We start from the raw sequence: 27,500 nt of genomic DNA, 5'->3' as shown, positions 1-27,500 counted from the left end.
CCAGTTAGCTATAGAGCCTGTCTCCACGATAGCCTTAGTAGAGCAGTGAGTTAGCATTAGCCAGTTAGCTATAGTGCCTGTCTCCATGATAGCAGAGCAGTGGGTTAGCATTAGCCAGTTAGCTATAGAGCCCGTCTCCACGATAGCAGAGCAGTGGGTTAGCATTAGCCAGTTAGCTATAGAGCCTGTCTCCATGATAGCAGAGCAGTGGGTTAGCATTAGCTAAGACAGACAAAAGGGAGGGAGAGAGGAGAGAGAAGGAGCGGATGAATAAAGACAGTGAAATATCACACCCGTGTGGCAACCGCTAGAGGATGGGCATGAGTGTGTGTGTGTGTGTGAGAGAGTGTGTGTGTGTGACAGACAGAGAGGACTAGGTTGTGACTGAGCAGGAGGAGTGGTGTGTGTATGAGAGAGAGTGTGTATATTCAGTGTGTCAGACTCTGTATCCCTGCATTCTTTCCCAGTATTTTTCATTCATTCCGTCTCTCATCCTTTCCTCTGATTCAGATTTCCACTCCCTTCCCTTCCTCTCTGCAGGCTGCAACAGCCCTTATAAGGAAATAGATGACTTTTACACAAAATCTGATTGGGGGAGCTGCTGTGGAAGAGGGGAGGAGGGAGAGAGGGGAGTTGGGAGGAGGGAGAGAGGGGAGTTGGCTCTCTGGAATTAAATGTACTGTCAGAGCACATGGTCTGGGGAAAGAGGTACTGTCAGAGCACATGGTCTGGGGGAAAGAGGTACTGTCAGAGCACATGGTCTGGGGAAAGAGGTACTGTCAGAGCACATGGTCTGGGGAAAGAGGTACTGTCAGAGCACATGGTCTGGGGAAAGAGGTACTGTCAGAGCACATGGTCTGGTGAAAGAGGTACTGTCAGAGCACATGGTCTGGGGAAAGAGGTACTGTCAGAGCACATGGTCTGGGGAAAGAGGTACTGTCAGAGCACATGGTCTGGTGAAAGAGGTACTGTCAGAGCACATGGTCTGGGGGAAAGAGGTACTGTCTGGGGAAAGAGGTATGTCAGAGCACATGGTCTGGGGGAAGAGGTACCGTCAGAGCACATGGTCTGGGGAAAGAGGTATGTCAGAGCACATGGTCTGGGGAAAGAGGTACTGTCTGGGGAAAGAGGTATGTCAGAGCACATGGTCTGGGGGAAGAGGTACCGTCAGAGCACATGGTCTGGGGAAAGAGGTACTGTCAGAGCACATGGTCTGGGGAAAGAGGTACTGTCAGAGCACATGGTCTGGGGAAAGAGGTACTGTCAGAGCACATGGTCTGGGGAAAGAGGTACTGTCAGAGCACATGGTCTGGGGAAAGAGGTACTGTCAGAGCACATGGTCTGGGGAAAGAGGTACTGTCAGAGCACATGGTCTGGGGAAAGAGGTACTGTCAGAGCACATGGTCTGGGGGAAAGAGGTACTGTCTGGGAAACGAGGTACTGTCAGAGCACATGGTCTGGGGAAAGAGGTACTGTCAGAGCACATGGTCTGGGGGAAAGAGGTACTGTCAGAGCACATGGTCTGGTGAAAGAGGTACTGTCAGAGCACATGGTCTGGGGGAAAGAGGTACTGTCAGAGCACATGGTCTGGGGAAAGAGGTACTGTCAGAGCACATGGTCTGGTGAAAGAGGTACTGTCAGAGCACATGGTCTGGGGAAAGAGGTACTGTCAGAGCACATGGTCTGGGGGAAAGAGGTACTGTCAGAGCACATGGTCTGGGGGAAGAGGTACCGTCAGAGCACATGGTCTGGGGAAAGAGGTATGTCAGAGCACATGGTCTGGGGAAAGAGGTACTGTCAGAGCACATGGTCTGGGGGAAAGAGGTACTGTCTGGGAAACGAGGTACTGTCAGAGCACATGGTCTGGGGAAAGAGGTACTGTCAGAGCACATGGTCTGGGGGAAAGAGGTACTGTCAGAGCACATGGTCTGGGGGAAAGAGGTACTGTCAGAGCACATGGTCTGGGGAAAGAGGTACTGTCAGAGCACATGGTCTGGGGGAAAGAGGTACTGTCTGGGGAAAGAGGTACGTCAGAGCACATGGTCTGGGGAAAGAGGTACTGTCTGGGGAAAGAGGTACTGTCAGAGCACATGGTCTGGGGGAAAGAGGTACTGTCAGAGCACATGGTCTGGGGGAAAGAGGTACTGTCAGAGCACATGGTCTGGGGAAAGAGGTACGATTTGTTAATCTTTATTTAACTTGGCAAGTCAGTTAAGAACAAATTCTTACTTACAATGACGGCCTACCGGGGAACAGTGGGTTAACTGCCTTGTTCAGGGGCAGAACGACAGATTTATACCTTGTCAGCTCTGGGATTCAATCTTGCAACGTTTCGGTTACTAGTCCAACGCTCTAACCACGAGGCTAACTGCTGCCCTACAAATCTCATAACCACATGTGGAAAACAATGTGTGTGTGTGTGTGTGTGTGTGTGTGTGTGTGTGTGTGGGTCAGACAGAAACAAGGGAAGAGAATCTGGGTCAAACATGATCTGAAACACATTTGACATGGAGGGAAAATTGGTTTTCAGCCAATGGGAGGGCAGGATTAGAAGGGCGGGGCATGAGAGTAGTATTGAGTCAGGGACCCCCCTCCCCATTGGTTCATTTGGGAACAGCTCGTCACCTTCCCTGATTATCATCTGTTGTCAAACACATCTCAAAAAGACGATTCTCTTCCTAATTAGTGATGCAGTGATTTCTACTAGATAAAAAACCCTCTAAATGAGTATTACATCCTGGCATTTAAAAGCACTCCACTATCTACATCCTGGCATTTAAAAGCACTCCACTATTTATATTCCACATACAATAAAGTGTAATATTTTCACGTTACCAAATTACCTGCTATTTAGAGCACAAATACGGGTATTCAGACATGGTGTGTGTGTGTGTGTGTGTGTGTGTGTGTATTTAGCCCCAGGAATGCAGTGTGACACACTGAGGAGGAGGAGGAGGAGGGAGAGAGAGATGGAGGGAGGGAGGAAGACTTAGATCAGTCATGGAGCTTTGTCTCCATCTACAGGACAGAGGACAGAACTACAGGACAGATCAACTACAGTTGAAGTCAGAAGTTTTACATACACTCCGGTTGGAGTCATTAAAAAACTCGTTTTTCAACCACTCCACACATTTCTTGTTAACAAACTATAGTTTTGGCAAGTCGGTTAGGACATCTACTTTGTGCATGACACAGGTAATCTTTCCAACAATTGTTTACAGATTATTTCACTTATAATTCACTGTATCACAATTCCAGTGGGTCAGAAGTTTACATACACTAAGTTGAGTGTGCCTTTAAACAGCTTCGGAAAATTACAGAAAATGATGTCACGGCTTTAGAAGCTTCCGATAGGCTAATTGACATCATTTGAAAGTGTACCTGTGGATCTATTTCAAGGCCTACCGTCAAACTCAGTGCCTCTTTGCTTGACATGATGGGAAAATCAAAAGAAATCAGCCAAGACCCTCAGAAAACAAATTTGTAGACTTCCACAAGTCTGGTTCATCTGGGTCAAACATGATCTCGCTATTTAACTTTGTGTCGATTTGTGATAAGAACGCCTCTGTGATGAAATGTAGAATCAAAGTGGAAGGGACAATCCCTGGTTTTCAGATAGCAGAATTAACTAGAAAGAGAGAAACATCTCTTGTGGCTCAAGACGTACAAATGCTCCTGTTGACTGGGCCTCCTTTAGAGCCCTAAGAAATACATGTACAGGACTGATCAGGAAGTCCAAATCAGAGGACTCTTTAAATGCAGTCCACAGAGAACCTATAACATCCCTACCAAGATCAGGAAGCTAATCAGAAGACTCTTTAAATGCAGTCCACAGAGAACCTAAAACATCCCTACCAAGATCAGGAAGCTAATCAGAAGACTCTTTAAATGCAGTCCACAGAGAACCTAAAACATCCCTACCAAGATCAGGAAGCTAATCAGAAGACTCTTTAAATGCAGTCCACAGAGAACCTAAAACATCCCTACCAAGATCAGGAAGCTAATCAGAAGACTCTTTAAATGCAGTCCACAGAGAACCTAAAACATCCCTACCAAGATCAGGAAGCTAATCAGAAGACTCTTTAAATGCAGTCCACAGAGAACCTAAAACATCCCTACCAAGTTCAGGAAGCTAATCAAATCAGTGTCAGGTTTTAATGTGGCCTTCCAGACCGTTTAATGATGGCTTCTAATGAAGTGAAGGATGAAGCCGATACTGTAGGGGGGGGTTTAAAACAAAAACTTCATATCTGCTGCTTCAGTTTGTTGATAATGGTGGGAACCCAGGCCTCTAATGTTGATAATGGTGGGAACCCAGGCCTCTAATGTTGATAATGGTGGGAACCCAGGCCTCTAATGTTGATAATGGTAGGAACCCAGGCCTCTAATGTTGATAATGGTGGGAACCCAGGCCTCTAATGTTGATAATGGTGGGAACCCAGGCCTCTAATGTTGATAATGGTGGGAACCCAGGCCTCTAATGTTGATAATGGTGGGAACCCAGGCCTCTAATGTTGATAATGGTGGGAACCCAGGCCTCTAATGTTGATAATGGTGGGAACCCAGGCCTATAATGTTGATAATGGTGGGAACCCAGGCCTCTAATGTTGATAATGGTGGGAACCCAGGCCTCTAATGTTGATAATGGTGGGAACCCAGGCCTCTAATGTTGATAATGGTGGGAACCCAGGTTCTCTAATGTTGATAATGGTGGGAACCCAGGCCTCTAATGTTGATAATGGTGGGAACCCAGGCCTCTAATGTTGATAATGGTGGGAACCCAGGCCTCTAATGTTGATAATGGTGGGAACCCAGGCCTCTAATGTTGATAATGGTGGGAACCCAGGCCTCTAATGTTGATAATGGTGGGAACCCAGGCCTCTAATGTTGATAATGGTGGGAACACAGGCCTCTAATGTTGATAATGGTGGGAACCCAGGCCTCTAATGTTGATAATGGTAGGAACCCAGGCCTCTAATGTTGATAATGGTGGGAACCCAGGCCTCTAATGTTGATAATGGTGGGAACCCAGGCCTCTAATGTTGATAATGGTGGGAACCCAGGCCTCTAATGTTGATAATGGTGGGAACCCAGGCCTCTAATGTTGATAATGGTGGGAACCCAGGCCTCTAATGTTGATAATGGTGGGAACCCAGGCCTCTAATGTAAACTCTGTTACAGTCAACTATGATATATGTCAACCATTTTAACTTTGAGGCTGTTTCTTATGCTGAGGTCTATAAAGCACTAAAAGGCTATAGACACTCTACAAGGCTGCTGGTCCAGACAACCTGGACCCCCTCCCTGTTAAAGACAGCACCCAGTCAAAAGCATAGACACTCTACAAGGCTGCAGGTCCAGACAACCTGGACCCCCTCCCTCTTAAAGACAGCACCCAGTCAAAAGGCTATATACACTCTACAAGGCTGCAGGTCCAGACAACCTGGACCCCCTCCCTCTTAAAGACAGCACCCAGTCAAAAGGCTATAGGTCCAGACAACCTGGACCCCCCTCCCTGTTAAAGACAGCACCCAGTCAAAAGGCTATAGACACTCTACAAGGCTGCAAGTCCAGATCCCCTCCCTCTTAAAGACAACACCCAGTCAAAAGGCTATAGACACTCTACAAGGCTGCAGGTCCAGACAACCTGGACCCCCTCCCTGTTAAAGACAGCACCCAGTCAAAAGGCTATAGACACTCTACAAGGCTGCAGGTCCAGACAACCTGGACCCCCTCCCTGTTAAAGACAGCACCCAGTCAAAAGGCCATAGACACTCTACAAGGCTGCAGGTCCAGACCCCCTCCCTCTTAAAGACAACACCCAGTCAAAAGGCTATAGACACTCTACAAGGCTGCAGGTCCAGACAACCTGGACCCCCTCCCTGTTAAAGACAGCACCCAGTCAAAAGGCTATAGACACTCTACAAGGCTGCAGGTCCAGACAACCTGGACCCCCTCCCTCTTAAAGACAGCACCCAGTCAAAAGGCTATAGACACTCTACAAGGCTGCAGGTCCAGACAACCTGGACCCCCTCCCTCTTAAAGACAGCACCCAGTCAAAAGGCCATAGACACTCTACAAGGCTGCAGGTCCAGATCCCCTCCCTCTTAAAGACAGCACCCAGTCAAAAGGCTATAGACACTCTACAAGGCTGCAGGTCCAGACCCCCTCCCTCTTAAAGACAGCACCCAGTCAAAAGGCTATAGGTCCAGACAACCTGGACCCCCCTCCCTCTTAAAGACAGCACCCAGTCAAAAGGCTATAGACACTCTACAAGGCTGCAGGTCCAGACAACCTGGACCCCCTCCCTCTTAAAGACAGCACCCAGTCAAAAGGCCATAGACACTCTACAAGGCTGCAGGTCCAGACCCCCTCCCTCTTAAAGACAACACCCAGTCAAAAGGCTATAGACACTCTACAAGGCTGCAGGTCCAGACAACCTGGACCCCTCCCTCTTAAAGACAGCACCCAGTCAAAAGGCTATAGGTCCAGACAACCTGGACCCCTCCCTCTTAAAGACAGCACCCAGTCAAAAGCATAGACACTCTACAAGGCTGCAGGTCCAGACAACCTCCCTGTTAAAGACAGCACCCAGTCAAAAGGCCATAGACACTCTACAAGGCTGCAGGTCCAGACCCCCTCCCTCTTAAAGACAGCACCCAGTCAAAAGGCTATAGACACTCTACAAGGCTGCAGGTCCAGACCCCCTCCCTCTTAAAGACAGCACCCAGTCAAAAGGCTATAGACACTCTACAAGGCTGCAGGTCCAGACCCCCTCCCTCTTAAAGACAACACCCAGTCAAAAGGCTATAGACACTCTACAAGGCTGCAGGTCCAGACAACCTGGACCCCCTCCCTGTTAAAGACAGCACCCAGTCAAAAGGCTATAGACACTCTACAAGGCTGCAGGTCCAGACCCCCTCCCTCTTAAAGACAGCACCCAGTCAAAAGGCTATAGACACTCTACAAGGCTGCAGGTCCAGACAACCTGGATCCCCTCCCTCTTAAAGACAGCACCCAGTCAAAAGGCTATAGACACTCTACAAGGCTGCAGGTCCAGACAACCTGGACCCCCTCCCTCTTAAAGACAGCACCCAGTCAAAAGGCTATAGACACTCTACAAGGCTGCAAGTCCAGACAACCTGGACCCCCACCCTCTTAAAGACAGCACCCAGTCAAAAGGCTATAGACACTCTACAAGGCTGCTGGTCCAGACCCCCTCCCTCTTAAAGACAGCACCCAGTCAAAAGCATAGACACTCTACAAGGCTACAGGTCCAGACAACCTGGACCCCCTCCCTCTTAAAGACAGCACCCAGTCAAAAGGCTATAGACACTCTACAAGGCTGCAAGTCCAGACAACCTGGACCCCCTCCCTCTTAAAGACAGCACCCAGTCAAAAGCATAGACACTATAAAGGCTGCTGGTCCAGAAAACCTGGACCCCCTCCCTCTTAAAGACAGCACCCAGTCAAAAGCATAGACACTATAAAGGCTGCTGGTCCAGAAAACCTGGACCCCCTCCCTCTTAAAGACAGCACCCAGTCAAAAGCATAGACACTATAAAGGCTGCTGGTCCAGAAAACCTGGACCCCCTCCCTCTTAAAGACAGCACTCTGTCAAAAGGCTATAGACACTCTACAAGGCTGCTGGTCCAGACAACCTGGACCCCCTCCCTCTTAAAGACAGCACCCAGTCAAAAGGCTATAGACACTCTACAAGGCTGCAGGTCCAGACAACCTGGACCCCCTCCCTCTTAAAGACAGCACCCAGTCAAAAGGCTATAGACACTCTACAAGGCTGCAGGTCCAGACCCCCTCCCTCTTAAAGACAGCACCCAGTCAAAAGCATAGACACTCTACAAGGCTGCTGGTCCAGACAACCTGGACCCCCTCCCTGTTAAAGACAGCACCCAGTCAAAAGGCTATAGACACTCTACAAGGCTGCTGGTCCAGACAACCTGGACCCCCTCCCTGTTAAAGACAGCACCCAGTCAAAAGGCTATAGACACTCTACAAGGCTGCAGGTCCAGACAACCTGGACCCCCTCCCTGTTAAAGACAGCACCCAGTCAAAAGCATAGACACTCTACAAGGCTGCTGGTCCAGACAACCTGGACCCCCTCCCTCTTAAAGACAGCACCCAGTCAAAAGGCTATAGACACTCTACAAGGCTGCAGGTCCAGACAACCTGGACCCCCTCCCTCTTAAAGACAGCACCCAGTCAAAAGGCTATAGACACTCTACAAGGCTGCAGGTCCAGACAACCTGGACCCCTCCCTCTTAAAGACAGCACCCAGTCAAAAGGCTATAGACACTCTACAAGGCTGCAGGTCCAGACCCCCTCCCTCTTAAAGACAGCACCCAGTCAAAAGGCTATAGACACTCTACAAGGCTGCAGGTCCAGACAACCTGGACCCCCTCCCTGTTAAAGACAGCACCCAGTCAAAAGGCTATAGACACTCTACAAGGCTGCAGGTCCAGACAACCTGGACCCCCTCCCTCTTAAAGACAGCACTCTGTCAAAAGGCTATAGACACTCTACAAGGCTGCTGGTCCAGACAACCTGGACCCCCTCCCTCTTAAAGACAGCACCCAGTCAAAAGCATAGACACTCTACAAGGCTGCTGGTCCAGACAACCTGGACCCCCTCCCTGTTAAAGACAGCACCCAGTCAAAAGGCTATAGACACTCTACAAGGCTGCTGGTCCAGACAACCTGGACCCCCTCCCTGTTAAAGACAGCACCCAGTCAAAAGGCTATAGACACTCTACAAGGCTGCTGGTCCAGACAACCTGGACCCCCTCCCTCTTAAAGACAGCACCCAGTCAAAAGGCTATAGACACTCTACAAGGCTGCAGGTCCAGACAACCTGGACCCCCTCCCTGTTAAAGACAGCACCCAGTCAAAAGGCTATAGGTCCAGACAACCTGGACCCCCCTCCCTCTTAAAGACAGCACCCAGTCAAAAGGCTATAGACACTCTACAAGGCTGCAAGTCCAGATCCCCTCCTTCTTAAAGACAGCACCCAGTCAAAAGGCCATAGACACTCTACAAGGCTGCAGGTCCAGACAACCTGGACCCCCTCCCTGTTAAAGACAGCACCCAGTCAAAAGGCTATAGACACTCTACAAGGCTGCAGGTCCAGACAACCTGGACCCCCTCCCTCTTAAAGACAGCACCCAGTCAAAAGCATAGACACTCTACAAGGCTGCAGGTCCAGACAACCTGGACCCCCTCCCTCTTAAAGACAGCACCCAGTCAAAAGGCTATAGACACTCTACAAGGCTGCTGGTCCAGACAACCTGGATCCCCTCCCTCTTAAAGACAGCACCCAGTCAAAAGGCTATAGACACTATAAAGGCTGCTGGTCCAGACAACCTGGATCCCCTCCCTCTTAAAGACAGCACCCAGTCAAAAGGCTATAGACACTCTACAAGGCTGCAGGTCCAGACAACCTGGACCCCCTCCCTCTTAAAGACAGCACCCAGTCAAAAGGCTATAGACACTCTACAAGGCTGCAGGTCCAGACAACCTGGACCCCTCCCTCTTAAAGACAGCACCCAGTCAAAAGGCTATAGACACTCTACAAGGCTGCAGGTCCAGACCCCCTCCCTCTTAAAGACAGCACCCAGTCAAAAGGCTATAGACACTCTACAAGGCTGCAGGTCCAGACAACCTGGACCCCCTCCCTGTTAAAGACAGCACCCAGTCAAAAGGCTATAGACACTCTACAAGGCTGCAGGTCCAGACCCCCTCCCTCTTAAAGACAGCACCCAGTCAAAAGGCTATAGACACTCTACAAGGCTGCTGGTCCAGACAACCTGGACCCCCTCCCTGTTAAAGACAGCACCCAGTCAAAAGGCTATAGACACTCTACAAGGCTGCAGGTCCAGACAACCTGGACCCCCTCCCTCTTAAAGACAGCACCCAGTCAAAAGGCTATAGACACTCTACAAGGCTGCTGGTCCAGACAACCTGGACCCCCTCCCTCTTAAAGACAGCACCCAGTCAAAAGCATAGACACTCTACAAGGCTGCAGGTCCAGACAACCTGGACCCCCTCCCTGTTAAAGACAGCACCCAGTCAAAAGCATAGACACTATAAAGGCTGCTGGTCCAGACAACCTGGACCCCCTCCCTCTTAAAGACAGCACCCAGTCAAAAGGCTATAGACACTCTACAAGGCTGCAGGTCCAGACAACCTGGACCCCCTCCCTCTTAAAGACAGCACCCAGTCAAAAGCATAGACACTCTACAAGGCTGCTGGTCCAGACAACCTGGACCCCCTCCCTCTTAAAGACAGCACCCAGTCAAAAGCATAGACACTATAAAGGCTGCAGGTCCAGACAACCTGGACCCCCTCCCGCTTAAAGACAGCACCCAGTCAAAAGGCTATAGACACTCTACAAGGCTGCTGGTCCAGATCCCCTCCCTCTTAAAGACAGCACCCAGTCAAAAGCATAGACACTATAAAGGCTGCAGGTCCAGACAACCTGGACCCCCCTCCCTCTTAAAGACAGCAGCTGGTATTACTACTGAACCTGTGGCTCACATTTGAGTCTCTTGACCAATTCCACACCCAGCATTTGAAATTCAGCTGATGTCCTCCCACTACTAAAGGGTGGAGATCCCTCAGGTGGTAATAACTATCGTCCTATCTCTAAACTCCCTATCCTGGCCCAAAGTCTATGAACCCCTAGTGAACTCTCTATCCTGGCCCAAAGTCTATGAACCCCTAGTGAACTCTCTATCCTGGCCCAAAGTCTATGAACCCCTAGTGAACTCTCTATCCTGGACAAAGTCTATAAACCCCTAGTGAGCTCCCTATCCTGGCCCAAAGTCTATGAACCCCTAGTGAACTCCCTATCCTGGCCAAAGTCTATGAACCCCTAGTGAACTCCCTATCCTGGCCAAAGTCTATGAACCCCTAGTGAACTCCCTATCCTGGCCCAAAGTCTATGAACCCCTAGTGAACTCTCTATCCTGGACAAAGTCTATAAACCCCTAGTGAACTCTCTATCCTGGCCAAAGTCTATGAACCCCTAGTGGACTCCCTATCCTGGCCAAAGTCTATGAACCCCTAGTGGACTCCCTATCCTGGCCCAAAGTCTATGAACCCCTAGTGAACTCTCTATCCTGGCCAAAGTCTATGAACCCCTAGTGGACTCCCTATCCTGGCCAAAGTCTATGAACCCCTAGTGAACTCCCTATCCTGGCCCAAAGTCTATGAACCCCTAGTGAACTCTCTATCCTGGTCAAAGTCTATGAACCCCTAGTGAACTATCTATCCTGGCCCAAAGTCTATGAACCCCTAGTGAACTCTCTATCCTGGACAAAGTCTATGAACCCCTAGTGAACTCTCTATCCTGGACAAAGTCTATGAACCCCTAGTGAACTCTCTATCCTGGCCCAAAGTCTATGAACCCCTAGTGAACTCCCTATCCTGGCCAAAGTCTATGAACCCCTAGTGGACTCTCTATCCTGGCCCAAAGTCTATGAACCCCTAGTGAACTCTCTATCCTGGACAAAGTCTATGAACCCCTAGTGAACTCTCTATCCTGGTCAAAGTCTATGAACCCCTAGTGAACTCTCTATCCTGGTCAAAGTCTATGAACCCCTAGTGGACTCTCTATCCTGGCCCAAAGTCTATGAACCCCTAGTGAACTCTCTATCCTGGACAAAGTCTATGAACCCCTAGTGAACTCTCTATCCTGGCCAAAGTCTATGAACCCCTAGTGAACTCTCTATCCTGGACAAAGTCTATGAACCCCTAGTGAACTCTCTATCCTGGTCAAAGTCTATGAACCCCTAGTGAACTCTCTATCCTGGCCCAAAGTCTATGAACCCCTAGTGGACTCCCTATCCTGGTCAAAGTCTATGAACCCCTAGTGAACTATCTATCCTGGTCAAAGTCTATGAACCCCTAGTGGACTCCCTATCCTGGACAAAGTCTATGAACCCCTAGTGGACTATCTATCCTGGTCAAAGTCTATGAACCCCTAGTGGACTCTCTATCCTGGACAAAGTCTATGAACCCCTAGTGAGCTCCCTATCCTTGCCAAAGTCTATGAACCCCTAGTGGACTCCCTATCCTATATTGATGGGAAACTGTTACGGAGGAGTGTAAAATGCTTTGAATTTGTTTGGATCATGTTGTTGTATTGTAATGTTGTATGTTTTAATTCTGTAATGTATTGATTGATGCTGCCATCTTGGCCAGGTCGCCCTTGAAAAAGAGACTCTGGGTCTCAATGGGCTTTTCCCTGTTAAAAAATAAATAAATAAATAATAAGTGATGTGGACACCGAGGAACTTGAATCTCTCAACCTGCTCCACTACAGTCCTGTCAATGTATTTACTACAGATCCCCATTAGTTCCTGTCAATGTATTTACTATAGATCCCCATTAGGTCCTGTCAATGTATTTACTATAGATCCCCATTAGTTCCTGTCAATGTATTTACTATAGATCCCCATTAGTTCCTGTCAATGTATTTACTATAGATCCCCATTAGGTCCTGTCAATGTATTTACTATAGATCCCCATTAGTTCCTGTCAATGTATTTACTATAGATCCCCATTAGGTCCTGTCAATGTATTTACTACAGATCCCCATTAGTTCCAGTCAATGTATTTACTATAGATCCCCATTAGGTCCTGTCAATGTATTTACTATAGATCCCCATTAGGTCCTGTCAATGTATTTACTATAGATCCCCATTAGGTCCTGTCAATGTATTTACTATAGATCCCCATTAGGTCCTGTCAATGTATTTACTATAGATCCCCATTAGTTCCAGTCAATGTATTTACTACAGATCCCCATTAGTTCCTGTCACTGTATTTACTATAGATCCCCATTAGTTCCTGTCAATGTATTTACTATAGATCCCCATTAGTTCCTGTCAATGTATTTACTATAGATCCCCATTAGGTCCTGTCAATGTATTTACTATAGATCCCCATTAGTTCCTGTCAATGTATTTACTATAGATCCCCATTAGGTCCAGTCAATGTATTTACTATAGATCCCCATTAGTTCCTGTCAATGTATTTACTATAGATCCCCATTAGGTCCAGTCAATGTATTTACTATAGATCCCCATTAGTTCCAGTCAATGTATTTACTATAGATCCCCATTAGTTCCTGTCAATGTATTTACTACAGATCCCCATTAGTTCCTGTCAATGTATTTACTACAGATCCCCATTAGTTCCTGTCAATGTATTTACTATAGATCCCCATTAGGTCCTGTCAATGTATTTACTATAGATCCCCATTAGGTCCTGTCAATGTATTTACTATAGATCCCCATTAGGTCCTGTCAATGTATTTACTATAGATCCCCATTAGGTCCAGTCAATGTATTTACTACAGATCCCCATTAGTTCCTGTCAATGTATTTACTACAGATCCCCATTAGTTCCTGTCAATGTATTTACTATAGATCCCCATTAGGTCCAGTCAATGTATTTAATATAGATCCCCATTAGGTCCTGTCAATGTATTTACTATAGATCCCCATTAGTTCCTGTCAAGGCAGCAGCTACTCTTCCTGGGGTTTATTATGGATCCCCATTAGTTCCTGCCAAGGCAGCAGCTACTCTTCCTGGGGTTTATTATGGATCACCATTAGTTCCTGTCAAGGCAGCAGCTACTCTTCCTGGGGCTTATTATGGATCCCCATTAGTTCCTGCCAAGGCAGCAGCTACTCTTCCTGGGGTTTATTACGGATCCCCATTAGTTCCTGCCAAGGCAGCAGCTACTCTTCCTGGGGTTTATTATGGATCTCCATTAGTTCCTGCCAAGGCAGCAGCTACTCTTCCTGGGGTTTATTATGGATCCCCATTAGTTCCTGCCAAGGCAGCAGCTACTCTTCCTGGGGTTTATTATGGATCCCCATTAGTTCCTGCCAAGGCAGCAGCTACTCTTCCTGGGGTTTATTATGGATCCCCATTAGTTCCTGCCAAGGCAGCAGCTACTCTTCCTGGGGTTTATTATGGATCCCCATTAGTTCCTGCCAAGGCAGCAGCTACTCTTCCTGGGGTTTATTATGGATCCCCATTAGTTCCTGCCAAGGCAGCAGCTACTCTTCCTGGGGTTTATTATGGATCCCCATTAGTTCCTGCCAAGGCAGCAGCTACTCTTCCTGGGGTTTATTATGGATCCCCATTAGTTCCTGCCAAGGCAGCAGCTACTCTTCCTGGGGTTTATTATGGATCCCCATTAGTTCCTGCCAAGGCAGCAGCTACTCTTCCTGGGGTTTATTATGGATCCCCATTAGTTCCTGTCAACGCAGCAGCTACTCTTCCTGGGGTTTATTATGGATCCCCATTAGTTCCTGCCAAGGCAGCAGCTACTCTTCCTGGGGTTTATTATGGATCCCCATTAGTTCCTGACAACGCAGCAGCTACTCTTCCTGGGGTTTATTATGGATCCCCATTAGTTCCTGCCAAGGCAGCAGCTACTCTTCCTGGGGTTTATTATGGATCCCCATTAGTTCCTGTCAAGGCAGCAGCTACTCTTCCTGGGGTTTATTATGGATCCCCATTAGTTCCTGCCAAGGCAGCAGCTACTCTTCCTGGGGTTTATTATGGATCCCCATTAGTTCCTGTTGCCAAGGCAGCAGCTACTCTTCCTGGGGTTTATTATGGATCCCCATTAGTTCCTGTTGCCAAGGCAGCAGCTACTCTTCCTGGGGTTTATTATGGATCCCCATTAGTTCCTGTTGCCAAGGCAGCAGCTACTCTTCCTGGGGTTTATTATGGATCCCCATTAGTTCCTGTTGCCAAGGCAGCAGCTACTCTCCCTGGGGTTTATTATGGATCCCCATTAGTTCCTGTTGCCAAAGCAGCAGCTACTCTTCCTGGGGTTTATTATGGATCCCCATTAGTTCCTGCCAAGGCAGCAGCTACTCTCCCTGGGGTTTATTATGGATCCCCATTAGTTCCTGCCAAGGCAGCAGCTACTCTCCCTGGGGTTTATTATGGATCCCCATTAGTTCCTGTTGCCAAGGCAGCAGCTACTCTTCCTGGGGTTTATTATGGATCCCCATTAGTTCCTGCCAAGGCAGCAGCTACTCTCCCTGGGGTTTAGTATGGATCCCCTTTAGTTCCTGTTGCCAAGGCAGCAGCTACTCTTCCTGGGGTTTATTATGGATCCCCATTAGTTCCTGCCAAGGCAGCAGCTACTCTTCCTGGGGTTTATTATGGATCCCCATTAGTTCCTGCCAAGGCAGCAGCTATTCTTCCTGGGGTTTATTACGGATCCCCATTAGTTCCTGCCAAGGCAGCAGCTACTCTTCCTGGGGTTTATTACGGATCCCCATTAGTTCCTGCCAAGGCAGCAGCTACTCTTCCTGGGGTTTATTATGGATCCCCATTAGTTCCTGTTGCCAAGGCAGCAGCTACTCTCCCTGGGGTTTATTATGGATCCCCATTAGTTCCTGTTGCCAAGGCAGCAGCTACTCTTCCTGGGGTTTATTACGGATCCCCATTAGTTCCTGCCAAGGCAGCAGCTACTCTTCCTGGGGTTTATTATGGATCCCCATTAGTTCCTGTTGCCAAGGCAGCAGCTACTCTCCCTGGGGTTTATTATGGATCCCCATTAGTTCCTGTTGCCAAGGCAGCAGCTACTCTTCCTGGGGTTTATTACGGATCCCCATTAGTTCCTGCCAAGGCAGCAGCTACTCTTCCTGGGGTTTATTATGGATCCCCATTAGTTCCTGTTGCCAAGGCAGCAGCTACTCCTCCTGGGGTTTATTACGGATCCCCATTAGTTCCTGCCAAGGCAGCAGCTACTCTTCCTGGGGTTTATTATGGATCCCCATTAGTTCCTGCCAAGGCAGCAGCTACTCTTCCTGGGGTTTATTATGGATCCCCATTAGTTCCTGTTGCCAAGGCAGCAGCTACTCCTCCTGGGGTTTATTACGGATCCCCATTAGTTCCTGCCAAGGCAGCAGCTACTCCTCCTGGGGTTTATTATGGATCCCCATTAGTTCCTGTTGCCAAGGCAGCAGCTACTCCTCCTGGGGTTTATTATGGATCCCCATTAGTTCCTGTTGCCAAGGCAGCAGCTACTCCTCCTGGGGTTTATTACGGATCCCCATTAGTTCCTGTCAAGGCAGCAGCTACTCTTCCTGGGGTTTATTATGGATCCCCATTAGTTCCTGCCAAGGCAGCAGCTACTCTTCCTGGGGTTTATTATGGATCCCCATTAGTTCCTGTTGCCAAGGCAGCAGCTACTCCTCCTGGGGTTTATTACGGATCCCCATTAGTTCCTGCCAAGGCAGCAGCTACTCCTCCTGGGGTTTATTATGGATCCCCATTAGTTCCTGTTGCCAAGGCAGCAGCTACTCCTCCTGGGGTCTGGCAAAATGATCATCACATCACTTTTCACAACATATTAAGTGTGTTTCCTCAGGCCACTACTCTACTACCACATATCTACAGTACAAAATCCATGTGTACGTGTCTGTATAGTAGTGTGTATGTTATTGTGTGTGTGTTGCTTCACAGTCCCCGCTGTCCCATAAGGTGTATTTTTATCCTGTTATTTAAATCTGATTCTACCGCTGCATCAGTTACCTGATGTGGAATAGAGTTCCATGTAGTCATGGCTCTATGTAGTACTGTGGAATAGAGTTCCATGTAGTCATGGCTCTATGTAGTACTGTGGAATAGAGTTCCATGTAGTCATGGCTCTATGTAGTACTGTGGAATAGAGTTCCATGTAGTCATGGCTCTATGTAGTACTGTGGAATAGAGTTCCATGTAGTCATGGCTCTATGTAGTACTGTGGAATAGAGTTCCATGTTGTCATGGCTCTATGTAGTACTGTGGAATAGAGTTCCATGTAGTCATGGCTCTATGTAGTACTGTGGAATAGAGTTCCATGTAGTCATGGCTCTATGTAGTACTGTGGAATAGAGTTCCATGTTGTCATGGCTCTATGTAGTACTGTGGAATAGAGTTCCATGTAGTCATGGCTCTATGTAGTACTGTGGAATAGAGTTCCATGTAGTCATGGCTCTATGTAGTACTGTGGAATAGAGTTCCATGTAGTCATGGCTCTATGTAGTACTGTGGAATAGAGTTCCATGTAGTCATGGCTCTATGTAGTACTGTGGAATAGAGTTCCATGTAGTCATGGCTCTATGTAGTACTGTGGAATAGAGTTCCATGTAGTCATGGCTCTATGTAGTACTGTGGAATAGAGTTCCATGTAGTCATGGCTCTATGTAGTACTGTGGAATAGAGTTCCATGTAGTCATGGCTCTATGTAGTACTGTGGAATAGAGTTCCATGTAGTCATGGCTCTATGTAGTACTGTGGAATAGAGTTCCATGTAGTCATGGCTCTATGTAGTACTGTGGAATAGAGTTCCATGTAGTCATGGCTCTATGTAGTACTGTGGAATAGAGTTCCATGTAGTCATGGCTCTATGTAGTACTGTGGAATAGAGTTCCATGTAGTCATGGCTCTATGTAGTACTGTGGAATAGAGTTCCATGTAGTCATGGCTCTATGTAGTACTGTGGAATAGAGTTCCATGTAGTCATGGCTCTATGTAGTACTGTGGAATAGAGTTCCATGTAGTCATGGCTCTATGTAGTACTGTGGAATAGAGTTCCATGTAGTCATGGCTCTATGTAGTACTGTGGAATAGAGTTCCATGTAGTCATGGCTCTATGTAGTACTGTGGAATAGAGTTCCATGTAGTCATGGCTCTATGTAGTACTGTGGAATAGAGTTCCATGTAGTCATGGCTCTATGTAGTACTGTGGAATAGAGTTCCATGTAGTCATGGCTCTATGTAGTACTGTGGAATAGAGTTCCATGTAGTCATGGCTCTATGTAGTACTGTGGAATAGAGTTCCATGTAGTCGTGGCTCTATGTAGTACTGTGGAATAGAGTTCCATGTAGTCGTGGCTCTGTGTAGTACTGTGGAATAGAGTTCCATGTAGTCGTGGCTCTGTGTAGTACTGTGGAATAGAGTTCCATGTAGTCGTGGCTCTGTGTAGTACTGTGGAATAGAGTTCCATGTAGTCGTGGCTCTATGTAGTACTGTGGAATAGAGTTCCATGTAGTCGTGGCTCTATGTAGTACTGTGGAATAGAGTTCCATGTAGTCATGGCTCTATGTAGTACTGTGGAATAGAGTTCCATGTAGTCATGGCTCTATGTAGTACTGTGGAATAGAGTTCCATGTAGTCATGGCTCTATGTAGTACTGTGGAATAGAGTTCCATGTAGTCATGGCTCTATGTAGTACTGTGGAATAGAGTTCCATGTAGTCATGGCTCTATGTAGTACTGTGGAATAGAGTTCCATGTAGTCATGGCTCTATGTAGTACTGTGGAATAGAGTTCCATGTAGTCATGGCTCTATGTAGTACTGTGGAATAGAGTTCCATGTAGTCATGGCTCTATGTAGTACTGTGGAATAGAGTTCCATGTAGTCATGGCTCTATGTAGTACTGTGCACCTCCCATAGTCTGTTGTGAACCTCCACTCTGAGCCATGAGAGATTGACATGCATGTCATTAACGTTAAGGGCCAGACGTGCTGCCCTGTTCCGACACAATTTTTATTGTAACGAGGTCCCTCTCTGTGGCACCTGACCACACGACTGGACAAAAGTCCAGGTACAACAAAACTAGGGCCTGTAGGACCTGCCTTGTTGATAGTGTTGTTAAGAAGGTAGAAACTAGGGCCTGTAGGACCTGCCTTGTTGATAGTATTGTTAAGAAGGTAGAAACTAGGGCCTGTAGGACCTGCCTTGTTGATAGTGTTGTCAAGAAGGTAGAAACTAGGGCCTGTAGGACCTGCCTTGTTGATAGTGTTGTCAAGAAGGTAGAAACTAGGGCCTGTAGGACCTGCCTTGTTGATAGTGCTGTTAAGAAGGTAGAAACTAGGGCCTGTAGGACCTGCCTTGTTGATAGTGTTGTTAAGAAGGTAGAAACTAGGGCCTGTAGGACCTGCCTTGTTGATAGTATTGTTAAGAAGGTAGAAACTAGGGCCTGTAGGACCTGCCTTGTTGATAGTGTTGTTAAGAAGGTAGAAACTAGGGCCTGTAGGACCTGCCTTGTTGATAGTGTTGTTAAGAAGGTAGAAACTAGGGCCTGTAGGACCTGCCTTGTTGATAGTGTTGTTAAGAAGGTAGAAACTAGGGCCTGTAGGACCTGCCTTGTTGATAGTGTTGTTAAGAAGGTAGAAACTAGGGCCTGTAGGACCTGCCTTGTTGATAGTGTTGTTAAGAAGGTAGAGCATCGCTTTATTATGGACAGACTTCTCCCCCATCTTAGCTACTGTTGTATCAATATGTTTTGACCATGACAGTTTACAATCCAGGGTAACTCCAAGCAGTTTAGTCGACTCAATTTCCACATGAATTAATTCCCGAGATGTAGTTGAGCTTTAGGGTTTAGTGAATGATGTGGAGGGCGGTAGTTAACGTGGCCAATTTGTTTCCATCTCACGTGATTTATACCTCAACTAAGGGATAAGTAATCCTACACGTGTGTCAACTCACCTTCCGACAGCGAGGGTTGGGACAGCTGAACAGAGATACGCCTTTATCCAACAACGCTGGGAAGTTACAGGACGGACAACTGGAGACAAAAGACAGGTCAGAACATTCTAGAAACCATTTCTGGAACACACACAGACAGACAAGACAGCAGGGAGGAATATCAACAGAGATCCTATTAAAATGACTAGAGGTCATAAACCTTCAAAGTTCCAGAATGGAGGGGAAAAATGGCGGCCATCTTGGTCAGGGAGAAATCCAAACCAGTCTAATTTTGGAATGAATGGCGTCCATCTTGGTCAGGGAGAAATCCAAACCAGTCTAAATTTGGAATGAATGGTGGCCATCTTGGTAAGGGATAAATCCAAACCAGTCTAATTTTGGAATGAATGGTGGCCATCTTGGTACATCGTCATTATTTACAAGGTAACGGGCGAGCTTACAGAAAATATCGGACTGCCACAGAGTGACTAAATAAAAAGCAGGTCATTCAAAAACCAGAGAATTGTATCGTGTTTTCTCACGGGAAGATTTGGACGCGGTCGCTGTGGCAGCAGTCCGGTAACCGTAACAAAGGAAGACGCGACAGTCGCAAGAGACTTAAATTTTTCTTTTTGTGTCTGTGTGAGCAAAAGGAAACTGACAAGTAGCAGTTACGGACATTCCATCGGAGTATAAATTAAAATGTCATTTTGAGCAGCGACACATTCTAATTGTCGACAGACATGTCATTAGACCAGGTATAAACAGGCTCTAAGTCCTATCACCAACCGGTTACAGCCAGTCTACAGACATGTCGATAGACCAGGTATAAAACAGACCTTAAGTCCTATCACCAACCGGTTACAGCCAGTCTACAGACATGTCGATAGACCAGGTATAAAACAGACCTTAAGTCCTATCACCAACCGGTTACAGCCAGTCTACAGACATGTCGATAGACCAGGTATAAAACAGACCTTAACACCAACCGGTTACAGCCAGTCTACAGACATGTCGATAGACCAGGTATAAAACAGACCTTAAGTCCTATCACCAACCGGTTACAGCCAGTCTACAGACATGTCTATAGACCAGGTATAAAACAGACCTTAACACCAACCGGTTACAGCCAGTCTACAGACATGTCGATAGACCAGGTATAAAACAGACCTTAAGTCCTATCACCAACCGGTTACAGCCAGTCTACAGACATGTTGATAGACCAGGTATAAAACAGACCTTAAGTCCTATCACCAACCGGTTACAGCCAGTCTACAGACATGTCGATAGACCAGGTATAAAACAGACCTTAAGTCCTATCACCAACCGGTTACAGCCAGTCTACAGACATGTCTATAGACCAGGTATAAAACAGACCTTAAGTCCTATCACCAACCGGTTACAGCCAGTCTACAGACATGTCGATAGACCAGGTATAAAACAGACCTTAAGTCCTATCACCAACCGGTTACAGCCAGTCTACAGACATGTCGATAGACCAGGTATAAAACAGACCTTAAGTCCTATCACCAACCGGTTACAGCCAGTCTACAGACATGTTGATAGACCAGATATAGAACAGACCTTAAGTCCTATCACCAACCGGTTACAGCCAGTCTACAGACATGTTGATAGACCAGGTATAAAACAGACCTTAAGTCCTATCACCAACCGGTTACAGCCAGTCTACAGACATGTTGATAGACCAGATATAGAACAGACCTTAAGTCCTATCACCAACCGGTTACAGCCAGTCTACAGACATGTCGATAGACCAGGTATAAAACAGACCTTAAGTCCTGTCACCAACCGGTTACAGCCAGTCTACAGACATGTCGATAGACCAGGTATAAAACAGACCTTAAGTCCTATCACCAACCGGTTACAGCCAGTCTACAGACATGTCGATAGACCAGGTATAGAACAGACCTTAAGTCCTATCACCAACCGGTTACAGCCAGTCTACAGACATGTCGATAGACCAGGTATAAAACAGGCCTTAAGTCCTATCACCAACCGGTTACAGCCAGTCTACAGACATGTCGATAGACCAGGTATAAAACAGACCTTAAGTCCTATCACCAACCGGTTACAGCCAGTCTACAGACATGTCGATAGACCAGGTATAAAACAGGCCTTAACACCAACCGGTTACAGCCAGTCTACAGACATGTCGATAGACCAGGTATAAAACAGGCCTTAACACCAACCGGTTACAGCCAGTCTACAGACATGTCGATAGACCAGGTATAAAACAGGCCTTAACACCAACCGGTTACAGCCAGTCTACAGACATGTCGATAGACCAGGTATAAAACAGGCCTTAACACCAACCGGTTACAGCCAGTCTACAGACATGTCGATAGACCAGGTACAAACAGGCCTTAAGTCCTGTCACCAACCGGTTACAGCCAGTCTACAGACATGTCCATAGACCAGGTATAAAACAGGCCTTAAGTCCTGTCACCAACCGGTTACAGCCAGTCTACAGACATGTCCATAGACCAGGTATAAAACAGGCCTTAAGTCCTGTCACCAACCGGTTACAGCCAGTCTACAGACATGTCGATAGACCAGGTATAAAACAGACCATAAGTCCTATCACCAACCGGTTACAGCCAGTCTACAGACATGTCGATAGACCAGGTATAAACAGGCTCTAAGTCCTATCACGAACCGGTTACAGCCAGTCTACAGACATGTCGATAGACCAGGTATAAAACAGACCTTAAGTCCTATCACCAACCGGTTACAGCCAGTCTACAGACATGTCGATAGACCAGGTATAAAACAGACCTTAAGTCCTATCACCAACCGGTTACAGCCAGTCTACAGACATGTCGATAGACCAGGTATAAAACAGACCTTATCACCAACCGGTTACAGCCAGTCTACAGACATGTCCATAGACCAGGTATAAAACAGACCTTAAGTCCTATCACCAACCGGTTACAGCCAGTCTACAGACATGTCTATAGACCAGGTATAAAACAGACCTTAAGTCCTATCACCAACCGGTTACAGCCAGTCTACAGACATGTCATTAGACCAGGTATAAAACAGACCTTAAGTCCTATCACCAACCGGTTACAGCCAGTCTACAGACATGTCGATAGACCAGGTATAAAACAGGCCTTAAGTCCTATCACCAACCGGTTACAGCCAGTCTACAGACATGTCGATAGACCAGGTATAAAACAGACCGTAAGTCCTATCACCAACCGGTTACAGCCAGTCTACAGACATGTCGATAGACCAGGTATAAAACAGACCTTAAGTCCTATCACCAACCGGTTACAGCCAGTCTACAGACATGTCGATAGACCAGGTATAAAACAGACCTTAACACCAACCGGTTACAGCCAGTCTACAGACATGTCGATAGACCAGGTATAAAACAGGCCTTAAGTCCTATCACCAACCGGTTACAGCCAGTCTACAGACATGTCGATAGACCAGGTATAAAACAGACCTTAACACCAACCGGTTACAGCCAGTCTACAGACATGTCGATAGACCAGGTATAAAACAGGCCTTAAGTCCTATCACCAACCGGTTACAGCCAGTCTACAGACATGTCGATAGACCAGGTATAAAACAGGCCTTAAGTCCTATCACCAACCGGTTACAGCCAGTCTACAGACATGTCGGTAGACCAGGTATAAAACAGACCTTAAGTCCTATCACCAACCGGTTACAGCCAGTCTACAGACATGTCGATAGACCAGGTATAAAACAGGCCTTAAGTCCTATCACCAACCGGTTACAGCCAGTCTACAGACATGTCGATAGACCAGGTATAAAACAGGCCTTAAGTCCTATCACCAACCGGTTACAGCCAGTCTACAGACATGTCGATAGACCAGGTATAAAACAGACCTTAACACCAACCGGTTACAGCCAGTCTACAGACATGTCGATAGACCAGGTATAAAACAGACCTTAAGTCCTATCACCAACCGGTTACAGCCAGTCTACAGACATGTCGATAGACCAGGTATAAAACAGACCTTAAGTCCTATCACCAACCGGTTACAGCCAGTCTACAGACATGTCGATAGACCAGGTATAAAACAGGCCTTAAGTCCTGTCACCAACCGGTTACAGCCAGTCTACAGACATGTCGATAGACCAGGTATAAAACAGACCTTAAGTCCTATCACCAACCGGTTACAGCCAGTCTACAGACATGTCGATAGACCAGGTATAAAACAGACCTTAAGTCCTATCACCAACCGGTTACAGCCAGTCTACAGACATGTCGATAGACCAGGTATAAAACAGACCTTAAGTCCTATCACCAACCGGTTACAGCCAGTCTACAGACATGTCGATAGACCAGGTATAAAACAGACCTTAAGTCCTATCACCAACCGGTTACAGCCAGTCTACAGACATGTCGATAGACCAGGTATAAAACAGACCTTAAGTCCTATCACCAACCGGTTACAGCCAGTCTACAGACATGTCGATAGACCAGGTATAAAACAGACCTTAAGTCCTATCACCAACCGGTTACAGCCAGTCTACAGACATGTCGATAGACCAGGTATAAAACAGTCCTTATCACCAACCGGTTACAGCCAGTCTACAGACATGTCCATAGACCAGGTATAAAACAGACCTTAAGTCCTATCACCAACCGGTTACAGCCAGTCTACAGACATGTCTATAGACCAGGTATAAAACAGACCTTAAGTCCTATCACCAACCGGTTACAGCCAGTCTACAGACATGTCATTAGACCAGGTATAAAACAGACCTTAAGTCCTATCACCAACCGGTTACAGCCAGTCTACAGACATGTCGATAGACCAGGTATAAAACAGACCTTAAGTCCTATCACCAACCGGTTACAGCCAGTCTACAGACATGTCGATAGACCAGGTATAAAACAGGCCTTAAGTCCTATCACCAACCGGTTACAGCCAGTCTACAGACATGTCGATAGACCAGGTATAAAACAGACCTTAAGTCCTATCACCAACCGGTTACAGCCAGTCTACAGACATGTCGATAGACCAGGTATAAAACAGACCTTAAGTCCTATCACCAACCGGTTACAGCCAGTCTACAGACATGTCGATAGACCAGGTATAAAACAGGCCTTAAGTCCTATCACCAACCGGTTACAGCCAGTCTACAGACATGTCTATAGACCAGGTATAAAACAGGCCTTAAGTCCTGTCACCAACCGGTTACAGCCAGTCTACAGACATGTCTATAGACCAGGTATAAAACAGGCCTTAAGTCCTATCACCAACCGGTTACAGCCAGTCTACAGACATGTCTATAGACCAGGTATAAAACAGACCTTAAGTCCTATCACCAACCGGTTACAGCCAGTCTACAGACATGTCCATAGACCAGGTATAAAACAGACCTTAAGTCCTATCACCAACCGGTTACAGCCAGTCTACAGACATGTCGATAGACCAGGTATAAAACAGACCTTAAGTCCTATCACCAACCGGTTACAGCCAGTCTACAGACATGTCCATAGACCAGGTATAAAACAGGCCTTAAGTCCTATCACCAACCGGTTACAGCCAGTCTACAGACATGTTGATAGACCAGGTATAAAACAGACCTTAAGTCCTATCACCAACCGGTTACAGCCAGTCTACAGACATGTCGATAGACCAGGTATAAAACAGACCTTAAGTCCTATCACCAACCGGTTACAGCCAGTCTACAGACATGTCGATAGACCAGGTATAAAACAGACCTTAACACCAACCGGTTACAGCCAGTCTACAGACATGTCGATAGACCAGGTATAAAACAGGCCTTAAGTCCTATCACCAACCGGTTACAGCCAGTCTACAGACATGTCGATAGACCAGGTATAAAACAGGCCTTAAGTCCTATCACCAACCGGTTACAGCCAGTCTACAGACATGTCGGTAGACCAGGTATAAAACAGACCTTAAGTCCTATCACCAACCGGTTACAGCCAGTCTACAGACATGTCGATAGACCAGGTATAAAACAGGCCTTAAGTCCTATCACCAACCGGTTACAGCCAGTCTACAGACATGTCGATAGACCAGGTATAAAACAGACCTTAAGTCCTATCACCAACCGGTTACAGCCAGTCTACAGACATGTCGATAGACCAGGTATAAAACAGGCCTTAAGTCCTATCACCAACCGGTTACAGCCAGTCTACAGACATGTCGATAGACCAGGTATAAAACAGACCTTAACACCAACCGGTTACAGCCAGTCTACAGACATGTCGATAGACCAGGTATAAAACAGACCTTAAGTCCTATCACCAACCGGTTACAGCCAGTCTACAGACATGTCGATAGACCAGGTATAAAACAGACCTTAAGTCCTATCACCAACCGGTTACAGCCAGTCTACAGACATGTTGATAGACCAGGTATAAAACAGGCCTTAAGTCCTGTCACCAACCGGTTACAGCCAGTCTACAGACATGTCGATAGACCAGGTATAAAACAGACCTTAAGTCCTATCACCAACCGGTTACAGCCAGTCTACAGACATGTCGATAGACCAGGTATAAAACAGACCTTAAGTCCTATCACCAACCGGTTACAGCCAGTCTACAGACATGTCGATAGACCAGGTATAAAACAGACCTTAACACCAACCGGTTACAGCCAGTCTACAGACATGTCGATAGACCAGGTATAAAACAGACCTTAAGTCCTATCACCAACCGGTTACAGCCAGTCTACAGACATGTCGATAGACCAGGTATAAAACAGACCTTAAGTCCTATCACCAACCGGTTACAGCCAGTCTACAGACATGTCGATAGACCAGGTATAAAACAGGCCTTAAGTCCTATCACCAACCGGTTACAGCCAGTCTACAGACATGTCTATAGACCAGGTATAAAACAGGCCTTAAGTCCTGTCACCAACCGGTTACAGCCAGTCTACAGACATGTCTATAGACCAGGTATAAAACAGACCTTAAGTCCTGTCACCAACCGGTTACAGCCAGTCTACAGACATGTCGATAGACCAGGTATAAAACAGACCTTAAGTCCTATCACCAACCGGTTACAGCCAGTCTACAGACATGTCTATAGACCAGGTATAAAACAGGCCTTAAGTCCTATCACCAACCGGTTACAGCCAGTCTACAGACATGTCGATAGACCAGGTATAAAACAGACCTTAAGTCCTATCACCAACCGGTTACAGCCAGTCTACAGACATGTCAATAGACCAGGTATAAAACAGACCTTAAGTCCTATCACCAACCGGTTACAGCCAGTCTACAGACATGTCGATAGACCAGGTATAAAACAGACCTTAAGTCCTGTCACCAACCGGTTACAGCCAGTCTACAGACATGTCTATAGACCAGGTATAAAACAGACCTTAAGTCCTATCACCAACCGGTTACAGCCAGTCTACAGACATGTCGATAGACCAGGTATAAAACAGACCATAAGTCCTATCACCAACCGGTTACAGCCAGTCTACAGACATGTCTATAGACCAGGTATAAAACAGGCCTTAAGTCCTATCACCAACCGGTTACAGCCAGTCTACAGACATGTCTATAGACCAGGTATAAAACAGACCTTAACACCAACCGGTTACAGCCAGTCTACAGACATGTCGATAGACCAGGTATAAAACAGACCTTAAGTCCTATCACCAACCGGTTACAGCCAGTCTACAGACATGTTGATAGACCAGGTATAAAACAGACCTTAAGTCCTATCACCAACCGGTTACAGCCAGTCTACAGACATGTCGATAGACCAGGTATAAAACAGACCTTAAGTCCTATCACCAACCGGTTACAGCCAGTCTACAGACATGTTGATAGACCAGGTATAAAACAGACCTTAAGTCCTATCACCAACCGGTTACAGCCAGTCTACAGACATGTCGATAGACCAGGTATAAAACAGACCTTAAGTCCTGTCACCAACCGGTTACAGCCAGTCTACAGACATGTCGATAGACCAGGTATAAAACAGACCTTAAGTCCTATCA

General features: G+C 46.9%; 1 protein-coding gene across 3 annotated transcripts in view; it reads right to left on the bottom strand.

Annotated features, from left to right (window-relative positions):
• Nucleotides 1-27,500, bottom strand: part of LOC129845457 (E3 ubiquitin-protein ligase RNF216-like) — a 107,907-nt gene that overhangs the window by 28,612 nt on the left and 51,795 nt on the right. For all 3 annotated transcript variants that reach the window (XM_055913397.1, XM_055913399.1, XM_055913398.1), the window contains exon 13: nt 19,531-19,609. In XM_055913397.1, the coding sequence (XP_055769372.1) occupies nt 19,531-19,609 (79 nt within the window). The remainder of the gene's footprint in view (nt 1-19,530; nt 19,610-27,500) is intronic.

This window comes from Salvelinus fontinalis, unplaced genomic scaffold (assembly GCF_029448725.1).
Source record: "Salvelinus fontinalis isolate EN_2023a unplaced genomic scaffold, ASM2944872v1 scaffold_0310, whole genome shotgun sequence".
NCBI classification, from domain to species: Eukaryota; Metazoa; Chordata; class Actinopteri; order Salmoniformes; family Salmonidae; genus Salvelinus; species Salvelinus fontinalis.
The sequence above is the reverse complement of the archived record's forward strand: the minus strand, read 5'-3'. Positions and strand labels throughout refer to the sequence as shown.